Below are 27,857 nucleotides of genomic sequence, written 5' to 3'. Positions count from 1 at the left end.
GGTTAAAAGGACATATGGGAGGTGAACAGATCCCAGACATGAGCTGCTTTAATTTGTCTGATTTCTCTCAGACTGTTCAAGTATAGTTGGACAATATCCATCATATCATAGAAAAATTTTCACAAATGCCTAGGGTGCCTAAATGGTTTTCTTGGCTTCACTGGAGATGGCTGGTAATTATAGATTTGCTTTGTTTATGTCACCATATTCCTATTATGTTAATATGTGTGTGCAAATTAGTTAGTAGTTTAAAACCTATACATACTTAAGGTACTCTACAAGAAGATATGTCAAAGAAATAATCAATCCTCCCATGTTTTCTTCCATATGCTACCTCTATAGCTTTTCTTCTTCCTTCCTAATTACAACCCTTAAATAGAATTCGTCCCTCATATCGAAGTTACCGAGTATCATAATTCCTCCAGGTGGTAAAGATACCTCGAGACAAGTGCTGGGCATAGAAGCCACAGGGCATAAATCTGCAAAGAAGTAAAAAGCTAACCTTTTCAAACAATATGGCTTCTCTCTCACTTACCAACTTTACATTTCCCTGTATGGCCCCGGAAGATGACTGGTTAGCCAGAGACGGGTAAGATTCCTCAAGGGAGGAACAACCTAAGACAGGCACAGTCGCAGGGGGGCCATCAGGTGAGAAATTGGGGATCAACAGAGGTGAGGCTCAGAACCTCATCCCCCCTGCTTTGAGAGAAATCTTCTGCATCCGTGGATGGTTTATTGCCCTTGTCTAGCTTGGATTAACACATAGTCTACAGGCACACACCTGATCATCTACAATTGCTCTCCTACAACACTAAACTATGTTTTCTACCTTTATCTTGCATCTACCTACCACTTCAGCATTTTATTAAAAATAAAAATAATAATAATAATAAAGGGAGAAATGTGGGATCAACATATAAATCAAGTATAAAAATCAAATGAATATTCATATTTGACCTGATTGTTTATAGTTCATAATGCATGATCAAAACCAAAAGTTTCTGTGATGAATGCCCTTGTACTGTTCACCATGTAAGAATTTATTCACTATCTAAGATTTCGTTCACCATGTAAGAACTTGTTCGTTATGCTTCAGAAGATTGGAGACTGACGAGAGTTAGGCTTGAGATGGATTAATGATTGTACATTGAGCATTGACCCCCCTATACTGAACTTTATTGTTGTTAACAACCATTTGATCAATAAATATGAGAGATGCCCTCTCAAAAAAAAAACAACATTATACTAAGTGAAAAAAGTCAAACACAAAGCCACATATTGTATGATTCCATTTATATGGAATGCCCAGAATAGGCATACCCATATAGAAAGAAAATATATTAGTGGTTGCCAGGGGCTAAGAGGAAGGCAGAATGGAGAGTGACTGTTAGTGGGTACAAAGTTTCTATTTTGGGTGATGAAATGTTCTCAAATTAGACAGTGGTGACAGCTGCATAACTTTGTGAATATACTAAAAACCTCTGAATTGTACACTTTAAAAGGGTGAGTTTTTTTAAATTGAAGTATCATTGATACACAATCTTATGTTGGTTTCAAATGTCCAATACAGTGGTTCAACAGTTACCCATATTATTAAATCCTCACCCCCTCTAGTGCAGTTACTATCAACATAGAAAGATGTTATAGAATCATTGACTATATTCTCCGTGATGTACTACCATCCCCATGACCAACTTATATTGTGACTGCGAATTATTGTGTCCCTCTATCCCCCTCCCCCTTGGTCACCCTAGTCACTTCTTAGTGTCTATGAGACTACTGCTGTTTTGTTCTTTCTGTTTTGCTTTGTTCTTATGTTCCACAGGTAAGTGAAATCATATGGCATTTGTCTTTCTCTGCCTGGCTTATTTCACTGAGCATAACATAAAAGGGTGAGTTTTATAGTATGTCTCAATAATTAAGTATTTTAAAAACTCTCATGAGCCATTTCTGAAAAGTCACTTAAAGAAAAATTTCAGCCAACCAAGAGATGAATGGGAAAAGTGCTAACTCTGATCACTGAATGTCTCTAAACTGATGCAATAGACTAAGAACATATGAGGTTTATGGTTAAAAGATAATATATATATTAGAAAACCTACAACATAAAAATGATGTATTGTTCACTGGGAACTGAAAGGTGAAAGCAAGTAGCAAGGTGTTTAGGTATGCTGATTCCCTGACCTTTTGCACCTGGATATTTATGGATAGTATTTAAAGCTGATTAACCACGTAATAAACTTCCAAAAATACTTAACAGGACAAAGGTAAATTTAAGTAATAAAATCACATAATGGAGAAGAAGGTGGAAGAAGAAAAGGATACTGATCTCATCGTTGCTCATAGCAGGGAATCAATTCCTAAAGAAACTGAATTACAGATACAGTAAAAGTTGTACGTTCTATCACAGTAACCACCAGTAACAAAATTTAAATATTCCAAATTATCCAGAAGAAACATATACACAACAAAACATTGTCCACACAATGAAAGTGTTTTTTAAGTACAAAATAGTGCAGGTGACCAAGAAAGACTGAAGCATTGTCTAAACTGACATGACAACTAATGTGTGAAATGTGTGGAATGTGTGACCCTGGACTGGCTTCCAGACCAGAAGTAGGACATTAACAAAACAATTGGCAAAAGTTGAATAAGGTCTGTAGATTTTTTTCACAATGTTGTATCAATGTTCATTTCCTGGTAAGAAGGGGATTTTTCACTCTACACCTTTTTAATCTGATGAATTCATTAACTGTTCAAATAAAATGTAATTTAAGAAGAAATCCCCAGCCAGGGAGTCACTTCTTATGAAATACTTCAGCTCTCATTTCCGGGCGTCACGTTGGCCTGCACTACAGATATTTGTATGGGTGCCCAGGAGGGGCATGAGAAGGAAGGGTCACAAAGGAATTAAGAGAGGGGGGCCTTGCCAGAATTCCGGAGAGGCCCATATGCTCCAAGCTAATTCAAGTCCTTGCAAGAGCTCCCACCCCTCAATGGCCCACAGCCCCAGCCACTCACCTGGCCCTGTGAAAGGACCTGGGGCCCAGGAGCTGCCCCGTCCGTGTCTGGATCAGAGACCCACCTGCCAGGGAGCCCAGGAGGTAGCGCTTGGCCCCACCTGCCTCCCTCCCTCCCAGAGAGAAACCTAGCTGCTCCCAGTTCCCTCACAGCTTCTCTTCCAGATGCATCCTTGCTCCCCACCAAGCACAGGCTGCCAGGGAGAGAATGGCAGATACAATTCAAAGAAGTGCATGTGTGCCTGGGAGAATCAGGGGCTTCTGCCTCTGGCTGGGGCTGGAGGTGGGGTGGGGGGTAGTGACGGAAATAGCAAAGTACCACAGAAGGAAGGCAGGGAAGGCGAGGATGGTTAGGGACATGGGAGCCAGGGTCCCTGTGGATCTAAGGTACCCTGTCCTACTTCTTCCCACTCCACGGACCCAAGGGTCCCTGTGGATCTAAGGTCCCCTGTCCCACTCTCCCCAACCTGGAGCCCTCCAACCTACAGGGAAGAAGCCAGGGGAGGGGTGCCCTTTCCCCTTTGGAGCCCCTGGAAATGTGGTGTTCTGGGAAGAAGGAAGAGGCTCTGGGAAAGAAGGAGATGGGTGGTGGGCAGGACAGGGTCAGGGGATGGGCCTTGGAGCTGGGAGATGGCTGTGCTGGGCTGTGGGTCAAGGATGGGGTAAAGTGACTCAGGAGATGCTAACCTCTGCTGGCCACAGTGGAGGTTGGGCATCTTCCGGCCTGGGGCCTGTATCCTGATGTCTTTAGAGGTTTCTAGGTGTAGAAGTGGGCGGAGGTGTGAGGTTCCCAGTGGGGATGAGGAAGCACCCTTGGAAACTCAGGGCCCTCCCATGTCCTCCTCCCCAGAGCTGGGTATCTTGCACCTACTCTCCCCCCTGATAATCCTGGGATAATGCCTAGGCCCACTGTCTTCAGGGTCCAAGACAGCTGGAAGTTCTGACAGGTAGGACACCCCACTGAGGCCTGTGCAGCAGAGAGAAATTGAGAGCAAGGAAGGGAGGAAGGGAGGCAGGGAGGTAGGTGGGAAGGTATCCCAGGAAGCAGGGGAGACACAGGCAGGGACCTACCAAACCCTTTTCATTTCTTGGGCTACTAGGAGTTAATTTTCCAGAGACACAGTAGAGGTGAGCAGCTCCGAAGCACACCAACCCCATCTCAGGTCAGATCTCTCACCTGGAGCCTAAGGCCTCCAACTACCACCTGATGAAAATAAGCAAAAGCGTAACCTCTCTGTGTCAGTTTCGGTTTCCTGACTGTTGAGTTGTAATGCTAATAGGGCGTTTCCCATCAAAATGTTGTGAGTGATAATTAAATGGGATGATGTTTAGCTAAGTGTTGATTCAGGACAGTAGCTGGCAAACAAGCACACCTTCAACCCCTCAACCCCCACGGAAACACTAATGTGGAAGTAACACTGGGCCTGAGCTACTCACCAACCCCACCCTGGTGCCCCAGCATTGTAGACATTCACCTCCAGGCTCCAGCTGTCCACAAGACTGCTGGCCACGTAGCCAACTCTGTAGCCAGCCTGCACTGTCTCCAGGCAAGGTGGGGATTCAAGACAGGTCCTCACCACCTCTGCATCACTCCAGTGTTGGAAGCTTGGTGTCACGGGAACCACAGCCAGGCTCATCCAAGCAACCTCTTCTCTGGGATGGTTCTCACGGACTAGCCTGGCTGCAGGACAGCCAGGAGCAGCTGGGAATGTTCTCAAGAGTCCCCTGGGTGTCAAACACAGATAGTACCTAGTGAGATCTCACCAGCTGTTCCCAAGAAGTTATCCAAGATGCACTGATAACATTTAAATGGAAACCAGCATCAGGGTTGGCTGAAGCCTGCATGAAACCAGTGAGATCAGTGGGCCAGGGGTCCTATCAGGTGGGTGCTGAGTCACTCTCCAGGATCCTGAGTTCCTTCAGGATTCTGACACCAGGGTGGATAAATGGTAACATGAGGTTAAATGCACTCCCAGTGAATTAAAATACACATTTCGCACCTCTCAGAACCATGACAGCTCACCACGGAAATCAACCCAGGAAGGGTACTGATACCTCTAATCAATCCATCCAGAGCATGAGGATATGAAACCCCCACTCCACCCTACCCCCAGCTAGAAAGGGGACGAGAAGGATGTTTGAACTACGTGGGAAATACTGTAAACTGGTTAAAAATTTAACAGAATTGTGGAAATGAAATTAGACTATCCAGAGACAGGTCAAAAATTGTGTGAAACACTCAAAACTAGTAACAAAAAAAAGCACACCCAAGTTGGTTGAATAAGTCTGGGGGGAAAACATGTGAAATGATATAACGGATCAAGTATGAATTTTAGACTAACCAGAAGGGGTCACAGGAAGGAGTGGGGAGAGGGAAGGATATCTGTTGCGTGGCTCAGGTTCCCAACTCTGCAGGTCAACGACCCTGATTAAGGGGGATGGGGACGTGGCCTCATCAGGCACCCTCCTGCCTAGCGTGGGGGCAGCCCCGGAGGACATCCTTGGCTGAACCAATCAATGCCCCTGCCTTCCTCTGCGCACGGGGATGGCAGAAGGACCTGGGTCTGCCCCTTTGCCGCCCTCACCACCACCGCCACCCCCAGCGCACTCACTGTCCTCCACCTTGGCCGCCACCCCTGGGACGCGTGACGAAGATGCTTAGCGCTGCCAGCAGCAGCCGCGCTGGGGCCCCCAAGCAGCGCCCTCCGACGGACGGCCACCTCGCAGCACGGACCGAGAAGCAGTGTGTGTCCGTGGAGCAGCAGCTGGAGGAGGGCTGCCACAGGTGACAGAAATCGCAGGGGATGGGGGATGTTTGTTAGAGAGGGGGAGAGGAGGGTGTCCTCCCTGAGTTAAAACGTAGAAGTGTGCTTCAGTCCTGCACTGACAGAGACAAAGGGCTTGTCCCCAAGTAGCTGCTTCCTCTTCTTCCTTAGTATTAGGACAAATTTTAGCTGAGAACACAGTCATCCAGGACAAAAACTTCATCTCTGAACCTCCTGCATAGCCAATGGTGATCTTAGGATTAAGTTCTGGCCAGTGGGATATAAACCAAAGTGCTATGTGTGATTCCAAGAACTGTCCTTAAGGAGGAAGAATGATGCCCTTCTTCAGTTCTTCCTCCTTCCTGGCCAGATGGGATGCAGAGGTGATGGCTGATGCTCGAGAAGCCATATTATATCATGCAGTGGAAGCTACCTAGGGAAGATGGTTAAGTAACAAAATTCTGTGTAAAGGAACCTGGTCCCTGACATCGAGGGCACCCTGGCTGGCCCTGCATGGTCTACTTCTGGGTCTCTTTCATGTAAGAGAAAAATATGTTTATGTTTCCATTATATTTCGTTCAAGCCATCATTGCTTGGTTTTCTGTTTCACATAGCTGAGCTGAAACTCAACCAATAAACAGAGGAAATGAGAATCCTTTTTGTTGTCAGAGGTGGGACAAGGACTGTTATAGAAGCAGGGGTCCTTGTGTTGGCAAAAGTGGGAGACAGATGCATGGGAAGTACAATTGACAGGCCTGGTGGCAGAAACACGACTGATTCTTGGAAAACATGGTGAAGCAGCAGAAGCAACAAGGGTGCCCCTGCAGTGACAGCTTTGGTAGTCGGGGGAGAGTGGTCACAGAGTGTTGGGGAGGTTACTATGCTGGACTAGGAAAAGGTGTCTTGGCTGGACAGGTGAGATCCCTGTGTTGACAAAGGCTGGGGAGAGGCTCAAGGTAAAAGGCGGAATTGTTCCTCTGAGTTCTATTTTTAAGAACAGGCTCAAATCTTTGTCCATCTCTCATTGAGACCAGACATGTCCCTGTTAGTTCTTGTCTCCTCCAAGTGCCCACAGCACCTCCTGCTGACCTGTGTTCAGACTGTGCACAGCCTGTTAGTCCTCAGCAGGCCTGTTTGGACTGGCTCTGGGGGCACCTAGCAAATGGATCAGCCCTTCTAAGGGGCCTCTGTGATTCTCCAGTCTAATTCACCATTTTACACTGGGGAAACTGAGACTCAGACAAGGAGTGTGACTCTGTAGAGGTCTCATTGGCAGTCAGCAGATCACTGGGTGAGAACCCAGGAATCAGGCCCCCAGTCCAGGGCTTGTTCTGATGCCCTGTGGGTCTCCTGACACCTGCATCCTTTATGCTGGCTTTCTCAGGTGGTCTCTGCATATTTAAAGATTCTCTGAGATTGGGACACAATCTGCATGGTCAAGGCCCTCCATGCTCACAATCCTGGGGCAAACTGCAGGCTGAGACATAACTGTGGGCCCTTGGCACATTTCCCAGAACTGCTTACAGCTACAGAGCCGTGGCCTCCTTTTGCATTCCTGCCCCACAGACACTGGACTTACATGCCCTAGGACTCTGTGTAGGACTGCAGATTCATCTGACTGCACATTCAGCTGATCTCTCCCTGACCCAGTGCCTGGGGAAGAACATCAGAGGATCCAGAAGCAGGACACCCTCCTCCTTTCCCAACCTCACCTCTGCCTGACCTTCCTCCCATCTCCCCTGTGCAGCCCTGCCCCTGCCCTCCCCATACCTGGGGAGCAGGGAAGAAGAGTATTGACATAAATGGCTGCATCCTCTCCCTGCCACAGACTCTCAAGCATCTCCAAATGTCACTTCTTCATCCCTTTCCTGCTGGCTGAACTTCCATAGCCCATGCCTGCCTCCCTCCCTGCCCCAGCCCCTCCCCCACCCACCCCCCTGCCAAAAATAAAATTCTAGCTTCAGAACGCTCCATAACCTGCCTTGCCCCTACGTCTCATGGATCCCTCACAGGTTCTGCCTCATTAATGCCATCCCCAAGCAGGCAGGAACTGGACTCCATCCCCTGGAGACACATCTGGGCATCTTTCCCTCAGTTAAATCCACTTATCCCTGCCCAGCTGAAGATAGGGTCTACCTTCCTGAGAGATGGCAGCCCTGTCCATGACTCCAACCTCAGGTCCAGCCTGAGGTCAGCACAGACCTTGACAAGGTGTTTGCTGGGCCAGCTCCTAGACCTCACCCAGTCCTTTCTCTTTCTAAGCTATCTAAGGTATCACTTGTTCATAACTATCTGGGCTGTAAGCTGTCCCTGCTTCTCTAGGACCTCATGATTCGAGAAGTCAGCTGAGGTGCCTGTGTGGCACAGCCCATTTTAGGGAGCAACAGAGAGGGAAGCCCCATTATAACCAGAGCCTTTACAGGCCAAGAATCTCTACAACCTTAGGCCTGGGGCAGGCCTCGCTGCTCATTCAATTCATGGTTTGTTTTCATCATTCTAGTAATTCATAATTACCAAACTCCGAAACCTGCCTCAGATTCTTTTCTCTCGCGGCAACACCGACTGTTCATTTTCCTGGCCCTACCGCCCACCCACAGCCCTTATGCCTGCTCTTCAGGGAGCAGAACTGAGAACATGGTCTGATGGATGAGCAGCTCTCAATCAGTGCGGCCGGAAGACCGGATGCAGACAACCTCGGTGTTCATGCAGGGGATTTGGGGTGCCTGAACAGTAAAGGGCGGGAGGCAGAAACGATGGGAACAGTTGGCGCAGGTTTAATCTCCTCATCGCCTGTACTCCATCCCCGTCTCCAAGGCCCGAGCAGCTGTCTCCCGCGCCACCTGGCGGCCGCTGCCCGCTAACTGACGTGGTCCAGCGTGAGTCCCCCGGCCTGCGGGTAATGGTTCCCGCGGGGAGATCCTGGAGCGAGCCCTGCTAGGAGAGCCGGGACCGCGCAGAGGCATGTCTCTTAATATTGGGTGGACCCCGCTTTCCTCGCGAGACCCCGAGACCCGGGGCTCTCAGCCGCTGGCGGCGGCGGACTAGGGGAGGGGCGGGGTCTTGGCGCAGCGGGACCACCAGCTGCCTTGTGAGAGTGCGCGCGCGCGCCCGCGCCACGCAGCGCCCCCTCACCGCCGCGCGCGAGCACGCACGCCCGACGCTTGGCCGCGCCAGCAGATCTCCCACGCCGCGGGCCTCGGGCTCCTGAGCCGACAGCCCAGAGTAGGGCCCCTCCGCGCGGCACCCTCGTATGGACACACCGCTGCACACTTTTTCCAACGTCACCTTGGACGTAGGGACGCCCCGCGGCTGCACCGTTCCCATGGGGAACCCATCTCCGGGAGAGCGGGACGTGGGGATCCGTGCCGCCCAGGCTCCAGCGAGCAGGCTGGGGGCGCCTGGGCCAGGCCGCTCCCACCTGCCAGGCGCGGTGGCCAATGAGAGCCTGGTCTGGTGATGTCATGCCCCTACCGGACTCTGGTGACGAACGTCCGAGGTCACCCGTCAGGGAACCAGCGCAAACCCACCCATGGGGGTTCCGGAAGTTTCCACTGTGGCGGCGGAGTGCGGCCTCGCCCCGTAGCCTTGCACGTGCCACCACGTTGGCCTTTCTTCTGGTGTGTGTCCCCAAGTCACCTCTCCCCCCCCAGGGGTCTCCTTCTATGGGTACCCCCTTCATTTCCACTCGTGACCTCATGTTCACTTCATTCCCACAGGTGTGCCCTTATCCCCGGGAGTATCCCAGGTCACCATTTCTCCACCAGTGTCACCCGGGCCCCTGAGGAGGTCCTCTGTCACACTTTCACGTCCAGTCCTCCCACGCCGCCCCTGCGGTGTGGTGGCTAGGGATGCTCATTTCCTCGGGCCCTATCCCTGACCGAAGCTGTTGGTGTGTCAGAGCGTGTCCGTCCATCCGTCTGTGAATGCTGGTCACTGTGTTTGCGGCAGTCACTGCGTGAGACCAACTGTGTGTGTGTATGTCTGGTTCCGCGGTCTTCTGTCCGTCTGGGTATAACTGTGGATGTCTACTCCACCGCCGCGTGTCCTGGGGTCGTGCCTGTCACCGCATGTCTGTCCGTCTGTCGGGGTCTGTCCCTGGAGTCCGTCTGTGCTCCAGGGTCTCTGGGTCTTGGCTCCGAAGGAGGGAGGGGGGAAGTGGCAGCCCCGGGAGGCGGGGAGGGGCGGGGGCGGAGACAGTGGGCGGGGGCGGGCGCGGGCGGGGGCGCCGAGCGGCCCGGAGGGGTGTGTGCGGGGGGCCGGAGGCGGCGGCTGTCAGAGTCGGCTCAGCCAGCGCCGGGGAACATCGGCCGCCTCCAGCTCCTGGCGCGGCGCGGCCCGGCCCGGCCCGGCTCGGCCGCCTCAGGTAAGTCTCCCGCCCCCCGGGTCCTCCCCCGGCCCGCGGCCCATTCCGCGCCCGGGGGACGGTGCACTCCCAGAGGGATCCAGGCCCACCAAAGGGGACGCCTACCGTGTCCAGCGACGCCCCCCGCCACCCCACACTCATCCTTAACTCTTTCCTCGCCGCCGCATACTTACGGTCGCCCGCACGGGATCGGGCACCCCGCAGGGCCGGCCGCCGCCTCTGCTCTCGAATTTCTGTGGGGACCCCCGAGATCCCCTTCCTGCTCTCGCCTCCGAGTCTGGAGACACTGGAAGACGCCCCCTGCCTGGGGCGGAACCCGAGCTGCGCAGGTTACCGGCGCCCGCGGATTCCGCGACCCCAGCGCCCCTGCGCAGTGCCCAGCTGAAGCCCGCTCTGAGGCCCAGGGGTCCCCCTCCCGTGGGGACTCCGTCTCTATTTGGGGGGAAAGGGTGGCTCAGCGGAAGCCCCGAGTTATAATTAGCCCCACTCAGGTTTCCTAGTTAATCTCCAGCAGCAGCACCACTCCAGCTCAGAGCGACAGGGGCTGGGCGAGGGGTGCCTGCCCCGAGAGGGGGCAGTTCTGACCCGGGGAATTTTGATCCGTTGGCTGGAGATGCCGGAACCGCAGCAGCTGCTGCCCCAAAATAGCGCTCCTGCCCCTGCAGCCGGAGATCTCCGGAGCTCCCAGAACACCAGCGTCCCGGCTCGCCCTTCAGACCCCTCGGCAATGGCCCGCAAGCCCACAGACCCCCCGCCCCAAGTTCTGGGCTCCTGGACTCGAGGCGGGGAACGCGGTCCTTTTCTTAGGCTCTACTGCCTCCCGCTGGCAGCAGCATGCACCGCATCATCGGACGGATGAGGGACTCTAACCCTGGGGGGCAAGAGCTGGAAGCCTGTTCTCTGAGGCTAGGCAAGGGCAGTGCGCAGCTGACGGGCAACTGCGGGTCCCAGCGCTGTGCGCCAGACCGTGGATGAGGCGGGGCAGGGTGGAAGAATGTGTGTTAAGTGGACAGGATTGGGGGTGCCCTGGGGCCTGCAGCACCCACACCAACCCCAACCCATCCCCGCAGGGCCCTGGCCCTGGCCAGCGCAGGAGAGTCTGCACCTTCAAGCCACCCCAAGGGCCCCCATTGGCGCCTCCCATCAGTGAGGGCCCCGCCCCTGTCGGGTGGCCTGTGCGTGGACTGCAGCCTCTGGTGCGGGTGCCCTCACTGCTCACTGCTCCCATTGGGCCCAACCCTGTCCACCCAGCTGGGGGAAGAAGGTGAGGACAGTGGGCTTTTTGCACAGCAGGGGAGGTTATGGCTTGGCAGGTCTCACCACTGTTCCCTGTATTTGTCTGTGTGTGTGGTGTGCCTGATCTCTGGCCCCTCTTGCTTCTCCCTGTCTGCCTGTGTCCTTGTCTCTGCCTGTCTCCCTTCCCTCTCCCCCTCCCCCCATTTCTCTCCTCCTCTCTGCCAACCTGCCCCACCTCCTCTGCAGCTCAGTGATAACCCCTGGGCAAGAGTGTTACCTAATCTCCTCCCTTGTGGCAGCCTCGGGCCTTCACACTGTGCCTTTCTTTCCCTCAACAGACTCCTTCCTGCCCTGTCAGCCATGAGGCCCCCCTCCTGTCTTCTGAACACACCCTCCCTGGCTTCCCCACTTTTCCTCCTCCTCTTCCTCCTGGGAGGAGGGGCAGAGGCTGAGGAGGACCCAGAGCTGCTGGTGACGGTGCATGGGGGCCGGCTGCGAGGCATCCGCCTAATGGCCCCTGGGGGCCCTGTCTCTGCTTTTCTGGGCATCCCCTTCGCAGAGCCACCTGTGGGCCCCCGTCGCTTTCTTCCACCAGAGCCCAAGCGGCCCTGGCTAGGGGTGCTGGATGCCACAGCTTTCCAAAGTGTCTGCTACCAATACGTGGACACCTTGTACCCTGGCTTTGAGGGCACCGAGATGTGGAACCCCAACCGTGAGCTAAGCGAGGACTGCCTCTACCTCAATGTGTGGACACCATACCCCCGGCCTGCCTCCCCGACCCCTGTGCTCATCTGGATCTATGGGGGTGGCTTCTACAGTGGCGCCTCCTCCCTGGACGTGTATGATGGTCGCTTCCTGGCCCAGGCAGAAAGGACTGTGCTGGTGTCCATGAACTACCGGGTAGGAGCCTTTGGCTTCTTGGCCCTACCGGGGAGCCGAGAAGCCCCAGGCAACATGGGCTTACTGGATCAGAGGCTGGCACTGCACTGGGTACAGGAGAATGTGGCAGCCTTTGGGGGGGACCCAATGTCAGTGACTCTGTTTGGGGAAAGCGCAGGTGCTGCTTCTGTGGGCATGCACCTGCTGTCCCCACCCAGCCGGGGCCTGTTCCACAGGGCTGTGATGCAGAGCGGTGCACCCAATGGGCCTTGGGCCACAGTGGGTGTGGGAGAGGCCCGCCGCAGGGCCACGCTGCTAGCCCGCCTTGTAGGCTGTCCCCTGGGTGGCACTGGTGGCAATGACACAGAGCTGGTGGCCTGTCTGCGGACACGGCCAGCTCAGGACCTGGTGGACCACGAATGGCATGTGCTGCCTCAGGAAAGTGTCTTCCGCTTCTCCTTTGTGCCTGTGGTGGATGGAGACTTCCTCAGTGACACACCTGAGGCCCTCATCAATGCTGGAGACTTTCATGGCCTGAAGGTGACTAGTGGCTGGAGGGGGTGACACAGGTTCCTCTAGGTCTATTCTCCCACCCACCTCTTCCCCTGGGGGATTCAGGCATGAGGGCTTCTCAAGACCCACTCCTTAAGTCCCAGACTTCTGGGCCCCATTGCCACCCCCTCCTTCCTCAAGGCCTCAGATCCCAGGGTGGTCTGTGGGACAGAGGAAAGGGAATGTGGGTGTATTTTCACTTTGTTTCTGTCCCTTCCCCAATCTCATACTTTCTTCCTCCATGGTTCTGGGTCTTTAACTGTTCATCTCTGGCTCTTTGTCCGTGTATTTGTCTGCCTGTGTGTTTGTGCCCCCACCCCTGTCCCTCCATCCTGTCCCCACAGGTGCTGGTAGGTGTGGTGAAGGATGAGGGCTCCTATTTTCTGGTGTATGGGGCCCCAGGCTTCAGCAAAGACAACGAGTCTCTCATCAGCCGAGCCCAGTTCCTGGCTGGGGTGCGGGTTGGGGTCCCCCAAGCAAGTGACCTGGCTGCCGAGGCTGTGGTCCTGCATTACACAGACTGGCTGCACCCTGAGGACCCAGCGCGCTTGAGGGAGGCCATGAGTGATGTAGTGGGCGACCACAACGTCGTGTGCCCTGTGGCCCAGCTGGCTGGGCGACTGGCTGCCCAAGGTGCTCGGGTCTATGCCTACATCTTTGAACACCGTGCGTCCACGCTCTCCTGGCCCCTCTGGATGGGGGTGCCCCACGGCTATGAGATCGAGTTCATCTTTGGGCTTCCCCTGGAACCCTCACTAAACTACACTGTGGAGGAGAGAAGCTTTGCCCAGCGCTTGATGAGATACTGGGCCAACTTCGCCCGCACAGGGTCAGCAGTGCCGAGGGGAGGAGGGCCTCAGGGCACCAGGGAGTTAAGGCCCAGACAGATAGAGAAAAAGAGGAAGACAAGCAGAGACAGAAAAGGCCAGAAAGAGGGAAATTCACAAAGGGAAAAAAGAGACAAAGGGCAGAGAGAGAATGACAAAGACCCTGAAGAGACTGACAGAGGCGGAGACAGGAGACAAAGGAGTTACCAAAGCAGTTAGCAGTGACCTGTAGAGCAGGATTCAGCTGGACTGACCACAGTTTTATCAGCTGTGACACACGTGCCAGCATATACACACCCAACAGTTCACCTGTCTGAGCAACAAATCTGACATCACATGGGTGTTGTCAAAAGTAAACACGTTGGCAGCCATGTACCTGGTGGGCCTGGTTGCATAGTAAAGGCTCAATAAATCCTAGCGATTTCTTAAACGCGAGAAACAAAGATGCAGCAATACAACTGAGGGAAAGATAGAAGAGAAAGATGGGCAGGTAGAAGGGGAAGACTTCCAGCTGATAGGTGATATTGGAGAAAAGAAAGATTAAAGAGGCGGTGAAAGGAAGAGGGGGTTCTCCATAGGTCAATCGGCCTCCCCCTCTCCAAGTCTATGCCCCAGGGCAGGGTGGGCTTGCCTGAGGCTGAGCATTCCCTATCTTTCCTCAGGGACCCCAATGACCCCCGGGACCCCAAAGCCCCCCAGTGGCCACCGTACACAGCGGGAGCGCAGCAGTACGTGAGCCTGAATCTGCGGCCGCTGGAGGTGAGACGGGGACTGCGCGCTCAAGCCTGTGCCTTTTGGAACCGCTTCCTACCCAAATTGCTCAGCGCGACCGGTACGCAGGAGCCAGTGGGCAGGGACAGGGTGAAGTGGGGAGCAGAGGGGAGCGGGAGCTGGCCGGGTGTAATCCCTCTCTTCTCCCCCCAGCCGCGGAGGCTCCCAGCACCTGCTCAGGCCCCGCCCACGGGGAGGCTGCCCCGAGGCCCAGGCCCGACTTCCCCCTGCCCCTCCTCCTCTTCCTCCCCCTCATCCTTTCCGGGCTCCTGCGTCTGTGACCGGGGCCTCTTCCCCTCCGGCCTTAGGGGCCCCCTCCTCTAATGAGTGGTCGGGCCGCGGGGAAGGGCCCCACTCAGGGATCTCCGACCCAGCGCCCCCTCCCGCCTCAAACCGACTCAACCTGGACAAGGGCAGCGTTGGGGGAACGGGGGGAGGTGACCCACGACCCATCTCAGGGAGCGTCTGTGTTGTTCAAATGGAAATGAAAAGGCCGGTTTTCTTTTTATATATATATAATTATTTGGAGACTGAGCCGGGTGTTGGAGGAAGAGGGAGGCTGGGGGACTAGATAGCACTCCCAAGCGGGGCTATAATTGTCAACCATTTCTGTCTCCTCTCTTTTCCCCACTGACCCACGAACCCTCCCCCATTCTAATCCGTTCTGTCCTGTCTTCCGGTCATTTTCTACCCCCTCCTCCTTCCCGCCATCCTCCTGTACCCTCATCCTCCCTCTCGTCTACCGTCTTTGGCACATTCACCTCTTGATCTTTCCATCCCATGTGGCGTCCTGCACTCTCATTTCCCCAACCCACTTGCCCGGGCGCTCGGGCCACAGACACGCTGGACGAGGCGGAGCGCCAGTGGAAAGCCGAGTTCCACCGCTGGAGCTCCTACATGGTGCACTGGAAGAACCAGTTTGACCATTACAGCAAGCAGGACCGCTGCTCAGACCTGTGACCCAGACGGGACGCCCACATCCCCCCGCTCCGCCCAGCCCCCTAGCTGTATATACTATTTATTAAAGGGCTGGGATATAACAGAAGAGCCCTAGACCCTGCCCACCTCCGACTTTCCCCCGGGAGTTCACGTCCTCTGCATGTCTCGGGCGGAGCCCATCCCCCGCGGTGCCTTCGCCCCTCCGGGCTGCCAATAAACTGTTACAGCCACAGACGTGTGCGCGACTGGAGAGCGGGGTCCGGGCAGATTGCCTCAACCACTGGGGATTAGTGAATGGACATTGGCTGCTACAGTCCACCAGATTTGCGGATCTCCAAAGGGTACAGGAAGGCCGCAGCCAGGAACCGCAACAAGCACCACCCCACCCAACGAGGCGGTGCCAGCGCCTGCGCAGTAACAACAGTGGGGGCGCGGCGCAGCAGTGCATTGTGGGATCCTCGCGGATTGCTGTTGTCCCCGCGCCCGGTCGTGCCTTCCACGGAAGGACGAGAGCGTACCTGACCCCCGCGCGCCAGTTCTGCCTGCAGCTAGCCCAAGCCCCAGGGCTGAAAGGAAGCCAGCCTCCGGAGTTCCCTCCGCGCTGCCAGGAGGACGCATCTGCCCGGCCTCGGCGACCTCCGCTCCAGCCCGCCACCCTGGAGCCGCTTAAGGACGTACACCTGGGCCTGGCCCCGCCCGGCCGCGGCCCCGCTCGCCTGGCCCTCCTCTCGGGCCACTATCTCTACTATCACTACGGCTGCCACGGGCTGGATGACCGGGGCTGGGGCTGCGGCTACCGCACTCTGCAAACGTTGTGCTCGTGGCCAGAGGGCCGGCCCGCGGGTGTGCCCGGGCTGGCTGACGTGCAGGCTGCCCTGGAGGACATGGGCGACAAGCCCCCCGGGTTCCGGGGCTCCCGGAGCTGGATTGGCTGTGTCGAGGCCAGTCTCTGCCTTGACTATTTCGGAGGGCCCCAGGCACGCCTATGCCACGTGCCCCGTGGAGCTGGACTTCAGGGGCAAATGGAGATGCTTTACTCCCACTTCGCTGGGGGAGGGGGGCCTGTAATGGTTGGGGGAGATGCAGATGCCCAGTCCAAGGCCTTGCTAGGAGTCGCCCTGGGGCCAGGCATGGAAGCTTATGTCCTGGTATTGGACCCTCACTGCTGGGGTGCTCCAAAAAACCCCAGCCAACTACAGGCTGCTGGGTGGGTGGGCTGGCAAGAGGTAGGCAAAGCCTTTAACCCTAACTCCTTCTACAACCTGTGCTTGACCAGCTGTACCTCCAAAAAGCAGCAGCATGCCCTGGACTGAGGCCAGTCTCAGAGACTCTGGCCCTACATGTGCTCACCTACCCACCCCACAACCACCAAAGGCAGAGGTTGCCTGATGTCAGGTCCCCATGAAGCCTGGACAGAGTCTGAGGCCTTTGACATCAATAAAGTGGCAAGAACCAGCTAACCATAGCCCCAGCTGATCTTTGGGAGATTCTGAGTAATTATATGCATATACTCTGTCAGGAATCACTGTGGAAGTGCTTTTATTGGCAGTACGGCTGAATGTACAAAAAATTCTCAGAGCTAGATGGGACGAGGCAGTCACAAATACAAATGATACCGGGAGTGAAGTAGACTCAAAAGAAATCCACGTCATCTGGAGCATCCAAGTCACGGTATTCCACAATGGCCCGTGGGTCTCCCCGGACCATCCTGTGAGATAAGAGGGGAGAGGAGATGAGGGCCCCTGAAAGGGAATCTGAAAAGGAGCAAGCTTGGACATCTTATGTTAGCTTAGACATCTTATGTTAGCTCATCCTCACCTGTTCCGAGGTTTCCCAGGATAACCTCCCTGGCCTCGGAAGGCATCATAGTTCCCTCGGCCCGCACCATAGGGGGCATGGGGGTACGGAGGCCCTCCAGTGGGCACTGCAGGACGGACTGCACCAGCTATGAAAAGACTAGTGTTGAGTTGAAAACTTATGACCTAACACATCCCAGCTAAGTTTTCTTTCTCCCAAGCCCCTACAACCACCACACCCTTCTCTAGTCCCTCCTATGGACTTACCTCCATAGCCCAAGATGGGGGGCCGGGGCTGACCATAGGGCATCAGGCCCTGGGGAGTCTGGTGTGGGTAGGGGAGTCCTGGGGTCAGGCCTGGGGGGAGTACAACACGGACAGGGACATGAATTACTGCGGGAGGGGGGGAGAGGCACAGCTGCACAGCTCAGGGCAGTGACAACCAGTTTTCAGAAATATGGCCTGAGGATTAGTAGAAACTTTTTAGGGAAGAGAGGATAGAGAACCAGGAGTCCTTGAAAAGTCAAGAGAAAAAAAAAGTGGCAGACCCTCATGGATCGTATCTTACTCTGGGCAGGGCCAGGGGGCTGAGCTGGCTTAATCTCTGGTAGAGCTGGGCGCTTGGCATCAGTAAGAAAGTTGTTAAAAAATGCCACCTCCTTCTTCACTTCCTCAATTTTCTCTGCATGCTTGTTAAAGATGTGTTTGCGTACAAATTCAGGGCCCTGGGTGCAGAGAGAGGATCAGAACAGGATGAGCCATGTGGGTTTCCTAACTCCCCAGACCTTCTGAAAGGGATAATCAACCTCCCTCCCACCAGCCATGCTGTGCAGTTTCCTCGCCAGGCCTTGGCTTCCTAGCTCAACCCCTCCTCCCACTGTTCTAACACACAGCTTTCTAATATCCCAGACCTTGAATTTCTTGCCACTGAGAGGGCATAGCCACTTATCCTTGCCCAGTTCCTGGGTGTTAGAGGTGACAAACTTTTCCACTTCTTGCTCAGGGTCTTTGCGACCCATCTTCTGGGCCTCTTCCTCTGAAAGAGATTCCCGTACACTCAGCAGCGGAGTCAGCTTCTCCTCAAATGTCTTCTGCCACTCTAGCACTGCAGTTTGGGAAGAGATGGGACAACAGGTCAGCAAAAGACTAATAAGCAAGAAGGAGGGGATGAGAGGATGCCAGAGTGCTGCTACCAGAGCAGAACAAAGACCAGAGGCAACTAGGAAGACAGGAAAACCAAGGAAATTAAGTGGGGAAGCTGGCTGCTAACCTTCGCCATGACTGATGCGGTTGGGTGGCATGGGCCCTCGAACATGGATGATGCCACAGCGGTTGGGCATTTCATCCTCATTGGGGTACTCGCACGTGTTGTAATAATCCAGGGAATGTACAATGCGCAAATAGAGTAGTAGTTTGTCCAAAACCTAAGCACAAGAAGCCATACATTCACCCGACTTGCCCCTTTCCCACTTGAGCCAGGCTGGCACACCCACCACACTCCACTCTCACTGGCACCTTTATCAACTTATCATCCCGCTCCACATTGATCTCCGCTGGGTTCCCTTCCTTAGGAGGCTCCTCTGGGGGAACCCCCCCACTGCTCCCCAGCAGCTCCTCCTCCTCAGCACTCACTTCCTCAATCAAATAGTCAGTGATATTTTTCAAGATTGGGTTCTGTGAGGGCAGACTCTGGTAGAGAGAGAGAAAAGAGGGGCAAGTGAGGCAGAGAAACCCCTGGGGTTAGGCAGCAGAGGAACTGCATTTGAGAAGGCGAGGTGCATCCAGGAGGAGCTCAAGGTCCACTCAGCTTAACCCCATCTCATTATTTGTCTTTGTTCTGTAATTGTTCTAACCATACCAACAAACAATCACTAGTGCCAATCTCCTCTGCTGGAAGTTCCGCCCAAATAGAAGCAGAAGCAAGTAGGTGAATACAAGGCGTCAATATTACAGATCCAGTAAGACCAGAGGGACCCAAAACAGAGGAGATGGGATATGCTGCTTTTGAAAAAGTTCCACAGAGAGCCACTGACTGTTGGCAAAGGAGGTGTCCCAGGCTCAGAGGCCCAGAGCTGGGTCCTGTCATCCAGTGTATGGATCAACTTGGCTGCCAGTTTGATGTCGTTGCGCACTATTTGCTTGTGCTGGGTAATGCCATTGATGTTGCGGACGCGACGAGTCAGGTCTCTGTTCACACCAGGGCTCAGTTCGCACTCCCGGAGCTGGAGAGAACAGAAGCAACACCTGGAAGGCTGCCTCTACTGAAACACCAGTGGTTAGATTAAGCTCCCTGAGGACAAGGACAGGTCTGTCTTGTCTGTGCTAACAGTCCCAAAGCCTAGCCCAGAGACCTGTGAGCAGACTGGGTAGATGAACTGGGAGCAGAATGAATGAGCAGTTATGCAGTGGATTGTGTGCAGCATGGACAGCCCTGACTGTGAGGCCCACCCCGAGGACTCACTCGGATATTCTGCAGGTTCCAACAGATCTCTTTGATGTTAACGCTGCGGTCAAAGGTCACCCAGCCACGACGGAAAAATCTAAAGAAAGAAATGTCAGAGTAATCCTGGGATGAAGGTTTAGTTGTCCATTAACCTTCCCCTGAACCTTTTCCCCAAGGAATCCAGGATCACCTCTCTCCACTGCTCACCTCCTCTCAGGCTGGGGCTCCGACAGTGCCACCCGCATAAAGCCGGGATATCTTTTACAAAGCTAGGGAAGCAGAGGCACAGAAACCCCATTTAGTGACTCAAGGATTCAATTCTTCCTCCAATTCCACATCCCTAGAACCCTAGGAGACTGCCTTTGACTCTTTACTCAGAGAGGGAAAAACCAATGGAGAATAGCAGCACTTGGCAGCAAATGATGCACTTAGGTGCCAGCCCTCAACAGGCAAGGGCCCATGGGAAGGAGGCTTCCCTCTTACAGAACAGGGCCATATTACCTTGCCCAGCCTTGCCCCGCCACAATATGGCACTGGAGGCCAGTTTCCCCACTCACAGAAATGATCTCAGCCCGGGAGATGTTGGGTGCGATGTTGCGCATGAAAAGAGAGCAAGTCTTATGCAGGGGCCGGGGCTTACATTCCAGCCCGGGAGGGTCCTTAGGCTTCTCCCTTTCTTCTTCCTTGGGCTTCTCCTTTTCCTTGAGTGCTTCTTCTATGCAGGAGTTGTTGAATTTTTAATGTTGAGTTTGGAGGGGAGAATAGAAAAGCTGTCAAATTCCCACCCCATCTCTCCCAGAAGCCCACTCTCCCCCGCTACCCACCAGCCTCTTCTTTCTCCTCGGCATGGCCATTCTCAGACTCAGACTCAGACTCGGACACGCTGCCTTCATCGAAGCTGTCATCTCCGCTGCGCTTCCTATTCCGCTTCTTGCCGCTCTGTGAGCACCACAGCAAGAGGTGGTGAGCCAAGCAGCAGGGACCCCAACCCTGACACTGACCTAGGCCAGAGAGAGCCCACCTTTTTGGCCTCTTTCTCAGCATCGTCTTTCTTCTCTTCCTTGTCCCCATCACCCTCAGATTTCTTAGTTTTGTCATCATTAGAACTGTCATTTTCAGCCTATAGGTAAAGAATCACCAGACATGTTAATCTCCCCTTCAACCTTTATCAGAGGGTCCCTCCTGCTCCCAACCCCATACACAACCCATCCCACCTCCTCTGCACCCCACCGCCCTAAGCAGCCCTGTCCTCCTCCCCAAGCACTACAGGCAGCACCCAGAGCCCCAGCACTCAGACCTGTTTGCCGTCCTCTTTCTTGTCATCCTTATCATTGGCCTTGCGCTCTCCATCCCCCAAGCCTGGTCCAGCCCGGCCTTCCTCTTTCTTGCTGGGCTCCCCTGGCTTTCCTGCCTGTTCCTCCTCCTCTTCCTGCTCCAGGATGCGTAGATCATTCTCGGTACCTCCTTCCATCTTAATCACAGCTACCAACAAGGGGAGGAAGGTCACAACCAAAGGGCCCTGGCCTTTGGCCTCTAGCTGTCAACCTACTTCTATTTTCCAGCCAAAACCTTGGTCACCAGACACCCCATATCGCTCCTTGTCCACATACCTGCATCCAGCATCTTGACAATGGCATCAGCTTTGTCTATGTCCAGAAGAAGATTATCAAACCAGCCACCCTCCATGAGGGACAAGAATACCCTCAGTCGGTTTTGCAGGGCCCCCCGGGCTTCCTGCCGCCGCTTGCCCACCTCATCTGGGTGGTACTTGGATCGAAACCTGGGAAAGAAATGGGGAGGGAAGAGACAAGATAGTCACTGGAGACCAGGGCCAGGGCTTTGGGAGGGGCCCAGACAAAGTCAGGGATTAGCCCCCGTCCTCTCACACCCACAAAAAACATTACAGCACAGTGTCTAGGGGGAGGGGTGCTCTAGAACCACCCAATACCCCCAAAAGGAACCAGAGTTATGCTCTGAGAAGATTTGGGGGAGAGCCAGGAACTAAGAGCTCTGGATCTGGGAAAAGCAATGACTACCCGGGAAGCCAGAGTTGGAGAAGGAGACCGATTGTTTTTAAGTCTCTGGGAAACACTAACTTTAAAAAATGTAGTTTCCCAAAGCTTCCAAGAGGAAGGCTAAGCAAATAGGCCCCAGAAAACCTCCCTCTCCTTGCCATTTAAAAGGACTGCTCCCACCAACTCCCTCCATCCCTAGGTGGAAGATATAGAGAAACCTGATGCACCAGATAGGAAAAGCCAAAAAAGGCAGAATACCTTTCTCCCCCCTTGGGAAGATAAGAAGATGGTGAAGGGACAGGGAAAGGCCAAAGGGAGACACTGAAGAGCCCTTACAACCTAAGGTACTGCCCAAAGGGAGAGAGGCGTGGGGTGGGGAGGGAGCATGAAAAGGAAACATTTAAAATAAAGACCTGGGGGAGAAAACAGGAGAAATCAGCAGTATGAGAAAAAGAATAAAGGGAAAGTATGAGAAAGTCCCAGAAATCGAAAACACGGAAAAACTAAAGACCAGAGAAACTGAAAAAACAGGAAAGAAGTGTTAGACAAGGAGCAAGATTACAGGGACACAGTAAAAGTACATGACAGAATGAGACACAGACATAGAGAAGGAAGAAAGAGGGGACAGGGAGAGACAGAACAGAACCACAAGTGGAGGGAAGGAAAGCCGCAGGCATCACCTCCAGGATCTTTACCTTGGCCGCTTGGTCAAACAGAGCTCAAGATTTAACTAGCCGCGCCCAGGGCCCATGCTGGCAGGTGGGCCACCGGCTGGCTCCTGGCTGGGGCGTCCCGGCCCGGATGCCCCACCCCCGCGGGACTCCGCGGTGGGGGCCCTGACTGACTAGCTGCCTGAGTGTTACATTCAGCTAAACTGCTGCATTGTGCACAGCAGTGCCCTGCCTGTCTGCCTGGCCGGGGCAGCGCAGCTCAGCCCAGGGGGCTCATGTATGGGCTGGGTATGGTGGGGGTGGAGGTGGGTTTGCTCCGAGCTCCGTCGATGAGCGGGTGTAGTTCCCAGTTCTGGCTCTTTTCAAGGAGAAGGAGCAGAAAGAGGATGAGGAGGAGGAGGAGCAGGAAGGGGGGAAAAGATGGTTGATTAAAATTAAAACATCCACAAAAGGAAAAAAATTAAAATTCTTTTTCTGTCAAATGACCCTGAGATCTTTGCTTTTCTTTGTCTGGATTCACTTGTTGCTTTTGGGAGGATGCCACAGCCACACAGGGTCCCGGCGATCAGGGATGACAATGACCCAATACCAGCAAGTGGGAAGCAGTCTGTCTGCTGCCCCAAGGGAACAGGTGGCTCTGGCCAGCTGCCTGGAGGCATCCTACTCACTGAGGACAGAGGGGAAGGGAGTGGGGTAGGGGCCGTGGCAGACACTGAAGTGAGAACCCATCAGCCAGTGCTGGTGTCCTTCCCATCCCCCACCCCCAGGACGTTCAAGACTGGGGAAAACGGGTGGGGGGCAGGGAGGACAGGGCTGCAGGGGCCACTGGCAGGGCCAGGGGAAACATGCTAGGGAGCAGACAGCAGGAGAGCAGGGGCACTCACCACTCCTCATCTTTATGAGCCAGAAAGAAATCCTGCATCTGCTGTCTTCGAAAATCCAGCTTGTAGTCATTATAGCGCTTAACTGCCTCTGTCTCGTCTACAGAGTCGTCCAAGGACAACAGAAATTCCTTGAAGGTCTTCATCACTGGCGGTGGCACACCCAAGTCGATCTCCGCAATGCTGCCCAGCCTGGGGGGGGCCCGGTCAGGAAATCTTGGTTGTAGGGAAGAGGGTGGGGGGATGGGGAGCCGAGGTAGCCAGCTGCCCCCTTTACCCACCATGACCATCAGCCTGGCACAAGCTGCTACCACTCAACAAGCAACTGTGTGCCTGACCCACTGCCTGGCTCCAGCCTCAGCCTTGAGCAACCCCAACCCATCCCCTAAGCCTACCAACTCCCTTCTCCAGAGAACCCTGGAACACCCAGTCTTTACCTGGCCTGGATAGGCAGAACATGATGCTGCATGATGTGGACATCCGGGTGGCCCCAGGGCTGAGGGGGGCCATAAGTTGGGCCCCCACCCCCCCCAGCATAGGGCATCTCATAGCCACTGTGGTATGGGTCAGAGCTGTGCTCATCCCTAAGGGTGGGGGAACACAAAAGTCAGACAGAGAAGGGAATCCCCTCTCCAGAGCACAAAGGAGAGGTCAGAGGGAGGGGCACATGGAATGTGGTTGCTCACCCAAGGGTTTAAAGGGATAAAAAAGATGGGTTTATAGGAAATTTGATTACAGGAAGCGACAAAGACAGTCTCTCGACAGAAGTGAGGAAGACCATTGAGGCCAGGTGGAACTGAGACTAAGGAGAGAAGACAGAGAAGCTGCTACCATCTCACCAGTCTCGCCTCATGCGCTTCTGCGGGGGGCTGAGCTCGTGGCGGGGAGGAGAGAAGCGCTCTCGACGATTCCGGTCATAGTCACGATATTCACCCCGACTGCGGCGCTCCCGACCCCGGTCCCACTCTCTGGAGATGAGAATAAGTAACTGAGACGGTTGGCTATCCCAAGGTCACCCTCCTGGACAGGCCCTTCCTATCCTGAGACACCAGACTAAAAGCCTAAAATGATACAACTGCCCTCTAAACAGAAAAAACTCTTCACTGCTTCCATCACTTCAGTCATTACCCACTCACTGAAAGCTCTCCAACTCCTCCTCTCCTCTGCCCAGCCTTTTTCCTGAGCTCCAGACCCACATTAAGCAGCCCCTACTCAGCCACTGCCACTCAACATCAGCAGGTCAGAACTGAGCCTATCATTGCTATCGCCACAGGCCCCAACTTGCTCTCTCCTCCTGTTTCCCATTCTCTGTTGTCAACACATCACCAGGTGTCCAGTTATGAAGTGTCACCCTCACCACTAATTCACTGGCTTGTTAATCCTTTGCCTGGTCCCTCTTATGGAGCTGCAGCACTGGTCTCCCCATCTCTACTCTACTGTCAAGAATGACCTCTCAACACAAAGCCAGTCACCCTCCCTTGCTTAAAGGCCAGGACACAACACTGTTTAAATTCTGCATTCCTGGCTATCATTCCAGCCTTTCCACTGGCCACCAACCGCCTCCATCCCTATCTTAACAACATAAATAAAATCCTTGCTCTAATCCACTGGTTCTCAAACTTTTTGGCTTGGGACCCCAACTTACACTCTTAAAAATAATTAAATATTAAAGATTTTTTCCTATGTGGGTTATATCAAAACTTACTATATCCAAAATTGGAACAGAAAAGGTACCCTTTAACTGTAAGTTTATATATTAACATAAGATATACTTCTATAAAAAAATAGCTATTTTCTCAATGTTTAAGTGAGAAAAGTGGCATTGTTTCTCCATTTACAAACCTTTTCAAAGTCTGCATTAACAGATATAGCTGGATTCTCACGTTTGCTTCTACATCCAATCTATTGTAATAAGTTATTTGGTTGAAAAAAATAAAATCTGGCCTCACAGATACATAGTTGGAAAAGGAAATACTTTAATAGTCTTTACAGAAAATTGGTGATATTCTTTGATTCTACCCAAAACTTGACAGGAGAGTTTCCTAAAGGCTGGGTGCTGCTGAATCTGACAGGTACCAATGAACATTCTGTACTCCAGTACATTAAAATCCATTATTTCATCTTGCTCTTTGAATCTTGACACATCTTGTTAAAACTATCAAAATTTCGTATTTTTAACATCACTACATAGTTCATCAGGAAAGTTTCTAAGTAAAGGTGAAGCTGTCAAGCTCACATCAGTAAATACAATTTTTCCAAAATGTCGGTTTTCACTGTAAAGTTCCACTTACATCATTGGCAACAACTCTAACAAATCCCTAGAAGTAACAGGTTCTTTTAATCTGTTTTCAAGAAAATGTCTGTCAAATACCCAAACATGAATAACCACTATTGTTTGACAGTTTTTCATTCAGGTAAAAATGGCAACCCATGGGACAGAAACTGTTAGGTCAGCTCCCAACTCAATCCTATAAATGCTCTTCCTCAAGATAACCGCCAAACCCTATATAAGGTTCAAGTGCTTTATGCATACTTCCCATTCCTCACGTGTACCAAAAAGAAATGCAAAGTCAAGAACCCAATTTAATAAAATTTTTACTGCTTCATCTGGAATACAAAGTGAAATTGGCTTTTTTTTTTTTCTTTTAAACTGTTGTGTGCCACTGCCTTCAATTATGCTAGGAGACCAGCAGTTTTACCCACCACTGCTGCAGCACCCACAGTGCACGTGTTGGAACGGCACAAAGGACAGTACTATCTTAGTTTTACCACAGAGAGCTGGAACTACAGAGGCCCCCGCCCCCTCTGTGGACATTTCGAGAGCCACTGTCTAAAAAACTCAATTATGTGCTCTTTCTGCACATTCCAACCCTGAATCCAAGCTGTTCACTCCACCTGTGTTTGGGGAATTCCCATTCATCTTTCCAAGTCTCACTAACTGGATTTCCTGTAGCTTTCCCCTCCCTCAGAAGATCTGTTCCCTCAACACTTATCATCTTTACAATGATAACCTATACTCATTCGCAGCACACACCCAAGGCCATTCCTTCCCCCACCCCCAGAGTATAAACTCCTTAAGGGCAATAACCACACCTTATCCATTTTCAGAATTCAGGATACCTTTAATTTTCTTCTTAAAAAAAAACAAGAAAAACAAAGTACCACATATTCTCAACAGTGAAAACACAATGACAGACTGAATGATTAACTCATTTTCCAAGGCAATACTGAATGAATACATGCTTTCACAGTAAGTCGTCTCAATTTTTTTTCCTGGTCATGTTGCCAAATCGACTCAGTGCCATCAACTCACTGATCAGATAGATATTTGAGATGCCCCTTAAAAGATTAGATTAAAAGATTTTCTAGTTTCTCTTGATTACTTTATCTGAAACCACTTCATACGTTTCCTAAGCAAACAACTACAACTCAACAACCCAGAAAACTAATCACTAACTCAAATCTAATCAATTAACCCAACCATCACTATCCAAAAAACTTGCATTAATTTTATGCAAAAAAGTTACAAGAAATTTAACCACAAACTTAATCCTGCAAGGAAACTGGTCTGTTCTGACAACCTCTCCAGTCACATCAATTGTTACTTCTTTTGAAATATTTTGCAAACAACAAAGTACAAGCATTGTAAGTACATGTCTAAGTCTTGGTTTTTCATACTCAAACTCTTAGCTGTATTGCTGTGCTCTTCCGGACAGTGTAAAAATCAGGCCATAGTTGGCTCCTTGGCCAACACCAAATAAGTTGAGCCACAAGAAACGCTCAAATACAAACGATTCCACATGGTTCGCCCTAATACAATTATACGGGAAATGCAATCAGGGTGGAGTGCAACCCAATGAGACGACGGGACGAAACTGAGGAAAGGCAGTATCATACCGGTCATTCCAATCGTCCCCTCGACGTCTTTCATCTCTCTCCCGAGAACGATCATAGTCGCTGCGCTCTCTTCTAAACTTGTCCCTGCGCCTTCGATCGTACTCGTCATCACTGTCACCCATGGCGCGGTCTGAGGGGCCCTGGAGCCGGAACAGGGGTGGTCACGGCGTTGAACAATGACGAGAAGGAAAGGCTCGCCCCTCCAGGACAGCACACCCGCCTCCCGCCGCAAAGGCCAGCCCTCTTCCCCGGCAGGAGAGCGGTGCAGACCCTCCGCCGGCCGCCGAGGTCTCCCCGCCCACGCCCGTCGGTCCCCGGCCCCTGTTCCCAGTCCCGCCCTTCCCCCACTTGGGAGCGGTCCCGGCCGTTGCGCTCCCGCGGGCTGCTTTTCCGGGCGACCAGGGCCCGCCTCTTGCCTCCGGCGTGCGACGTCGACGGCAAGGAGGGTGAGAGGGAGACGCGGGGCTCTCAGCAAGGGGGCCGAAGACACAGGAAGAAAGTGGGACACCCAAGGATGGGCAGTGAGCGCGCGCCGCTCGCACCGCGCCTGCGTCACCGGCGTAACAGCGCCTCGAACTGCAAACCACACACTACATATCGCGCGGCCTGAACTGGAACTAAACCACAGAGGCTGAGACTGGGAGCCCCGGGGAATGACGGGAAGGGGCGGGGACCCGTAAGACTCGCGCACTTTCGGGGACGGGAACTGCGCGTGGGCAAGAGGAACTACGGGAGCCGAGCTGAACCAAGCGCGGCCTCGGGAGAGCTGTAGGGCCCACTGGTTATCAGGGAGTTTTCTCCG

General features: G+C 53.1%; 4 protein-coding genes across 13 annotated transcripts in view; 2 read left to right on the top strand and 2 right to left on the bottom strand.

Annotated features, from left to right (window-relative positions):
• The window catches only part of MUC3A (mucin 3A, cell surface associated), a 51,941-nt gene extending 47,315 nt beyond the window's left edge, over positions 1-4,626 (bottom strand). Inside the window, exon 1 of the mRNA XM_073215137.1 lies at positions 4,496-4,626. The gene's annotated coding sequence lies outside the window, so the exon portion shown is untranslated. The remainder of the gene's footprint in view (positions 1-4,495) is intronic.
• A 5,377-nt stretch (positions 4,627-10,003) lies between these two features.
• Positions 10,004-15,457, top strand: ACHE (acetylcholinesterase (Yt blood group)). 3 transcript variants are annotated; one of them, XM_037011850.2, is made up of 6 exons: positions 10,004-10,148; positions 11,219-11,412; positions 11,723-12,803; positions 13,160-13,644; positions 14,305-14,474; positions 14,567-15,240. In XM_037011850.2, exons 3-6 carry the CDS (start codon positions 11,745-11,747, stop codon positions 14,692-14,694), a joined length of 1,842 nt encoding a protein of 613 aa, XP_036867745.1. In that variant the 5' UTR covers positions 10,004-10,148; positions 11,219-11,412; positions 11,723-11,744; the 3' UTR covers positions 14,695-15,240. The 3 variants fall into 3 exon arrangements, with proteins under 3 accessions (XP_036867745.1, XP_036867746.1, XP_017535395.2); XM_017679906.3 differs by lacking the exon at positions 14,567-15,240 and adding an exon at positions 15,252-15,457 and having other exon boundaries at positions 10,010-10,148; XM_037011851.2 differs by lacking the exon at positions 11,219-11,412.
• Positions 15,458-15,587: 130 nt separating this feature from the next.
• Positions 15,588-16,807, top strand: UFSP1 (UFM1 specific peptidase 1). The gene has a single exon (XM_017679908.3). The coding sequence runs from the start codon at positions 16,237-16,239 to the stop codon at positions 16,663-16,665; it is 429 nt and encodes a 142-aa protein (XP_017535397.2). The 5' UTR covers positions 15,588-16,236; the 3' UTR covers positions 16,666-16,807.
• Positions 16,808-16,874: 67 nt separating this feature from the next.
• SRRT (serrate, RNA effector molecule) lies at positions 16,875-27,680 on the bottom strand. Of its 8 annotated transcripts, none has more exons than XM_017679900.3 (20): positions 27,472-27,680; positions 27,056-27,195; positions 23,998-24,126; positions 23,596-23,742; positions 23,162-23,374; positions 21,202-21,371; positions 20,889-21,073; positions 20,613-20,711; positions 20,416-20,530; positions 20,149-20,306; positions 19,799-19,860; positions 19,610-19,688; positions 19,182-19,370; positions 18,664-18,837; positions 18,419-18,572; positions 18,060-18,253; positions 17,717-17,873; positions 17,416-17,505; positions 17,171-17,297; positions 16,875-17,060 (listed from the first exon to the last, which is right to left on the bottom strand). In XM_017679900.3, exons 2-20 carry the CDS (start codon positions 27,175-27,177, stop codon positions 16,985-16,987), a joined length of 2,640 nt encoding a protein of 879 aa, XP_017535389.1. In that variant the 5' UTR covers positions 27,178-27,195; positions 27,472-27,680; the 3' UTR covers positions 16,875-16,984. The 8 variants fall into 8 exon arrangements, with proteins under 8 accessions (XP_017535389.1, XP_017535386.1, XP_017535390.1 ...); XM_017679897.3 differs by having other exon boundaries at positions 17,416-17,517; positions 27,472-27,679; XM_017679901.3 differs by having other exon boundaries at positions 17,416-17,517; positions 23,162-23,350; positions 27,472-27,679.
• Between the last annotated feature and the right edge of the window lie 177 nt (positions 27,681-27,857).

The sequence above is a fragment of the Manis javanica genome, chromosome 10 (assembly GCF_040802235.1).
Source record: "Manis javanica isolate MJ-LG chromosome 10, MJ_LKY, whole genome shotgun sequence".
Taxonomy (NCBI): domain Eukaryota; kingdom Metazoa; phylum Chordata; class Mammalia; order Pholidota; family Manidae; genus Manis; species Manis javanica.
Note: the sequence above shows the minus strand (reverse complement) of the source record. Positions and strands in the feature narration are given on the sequence as shown.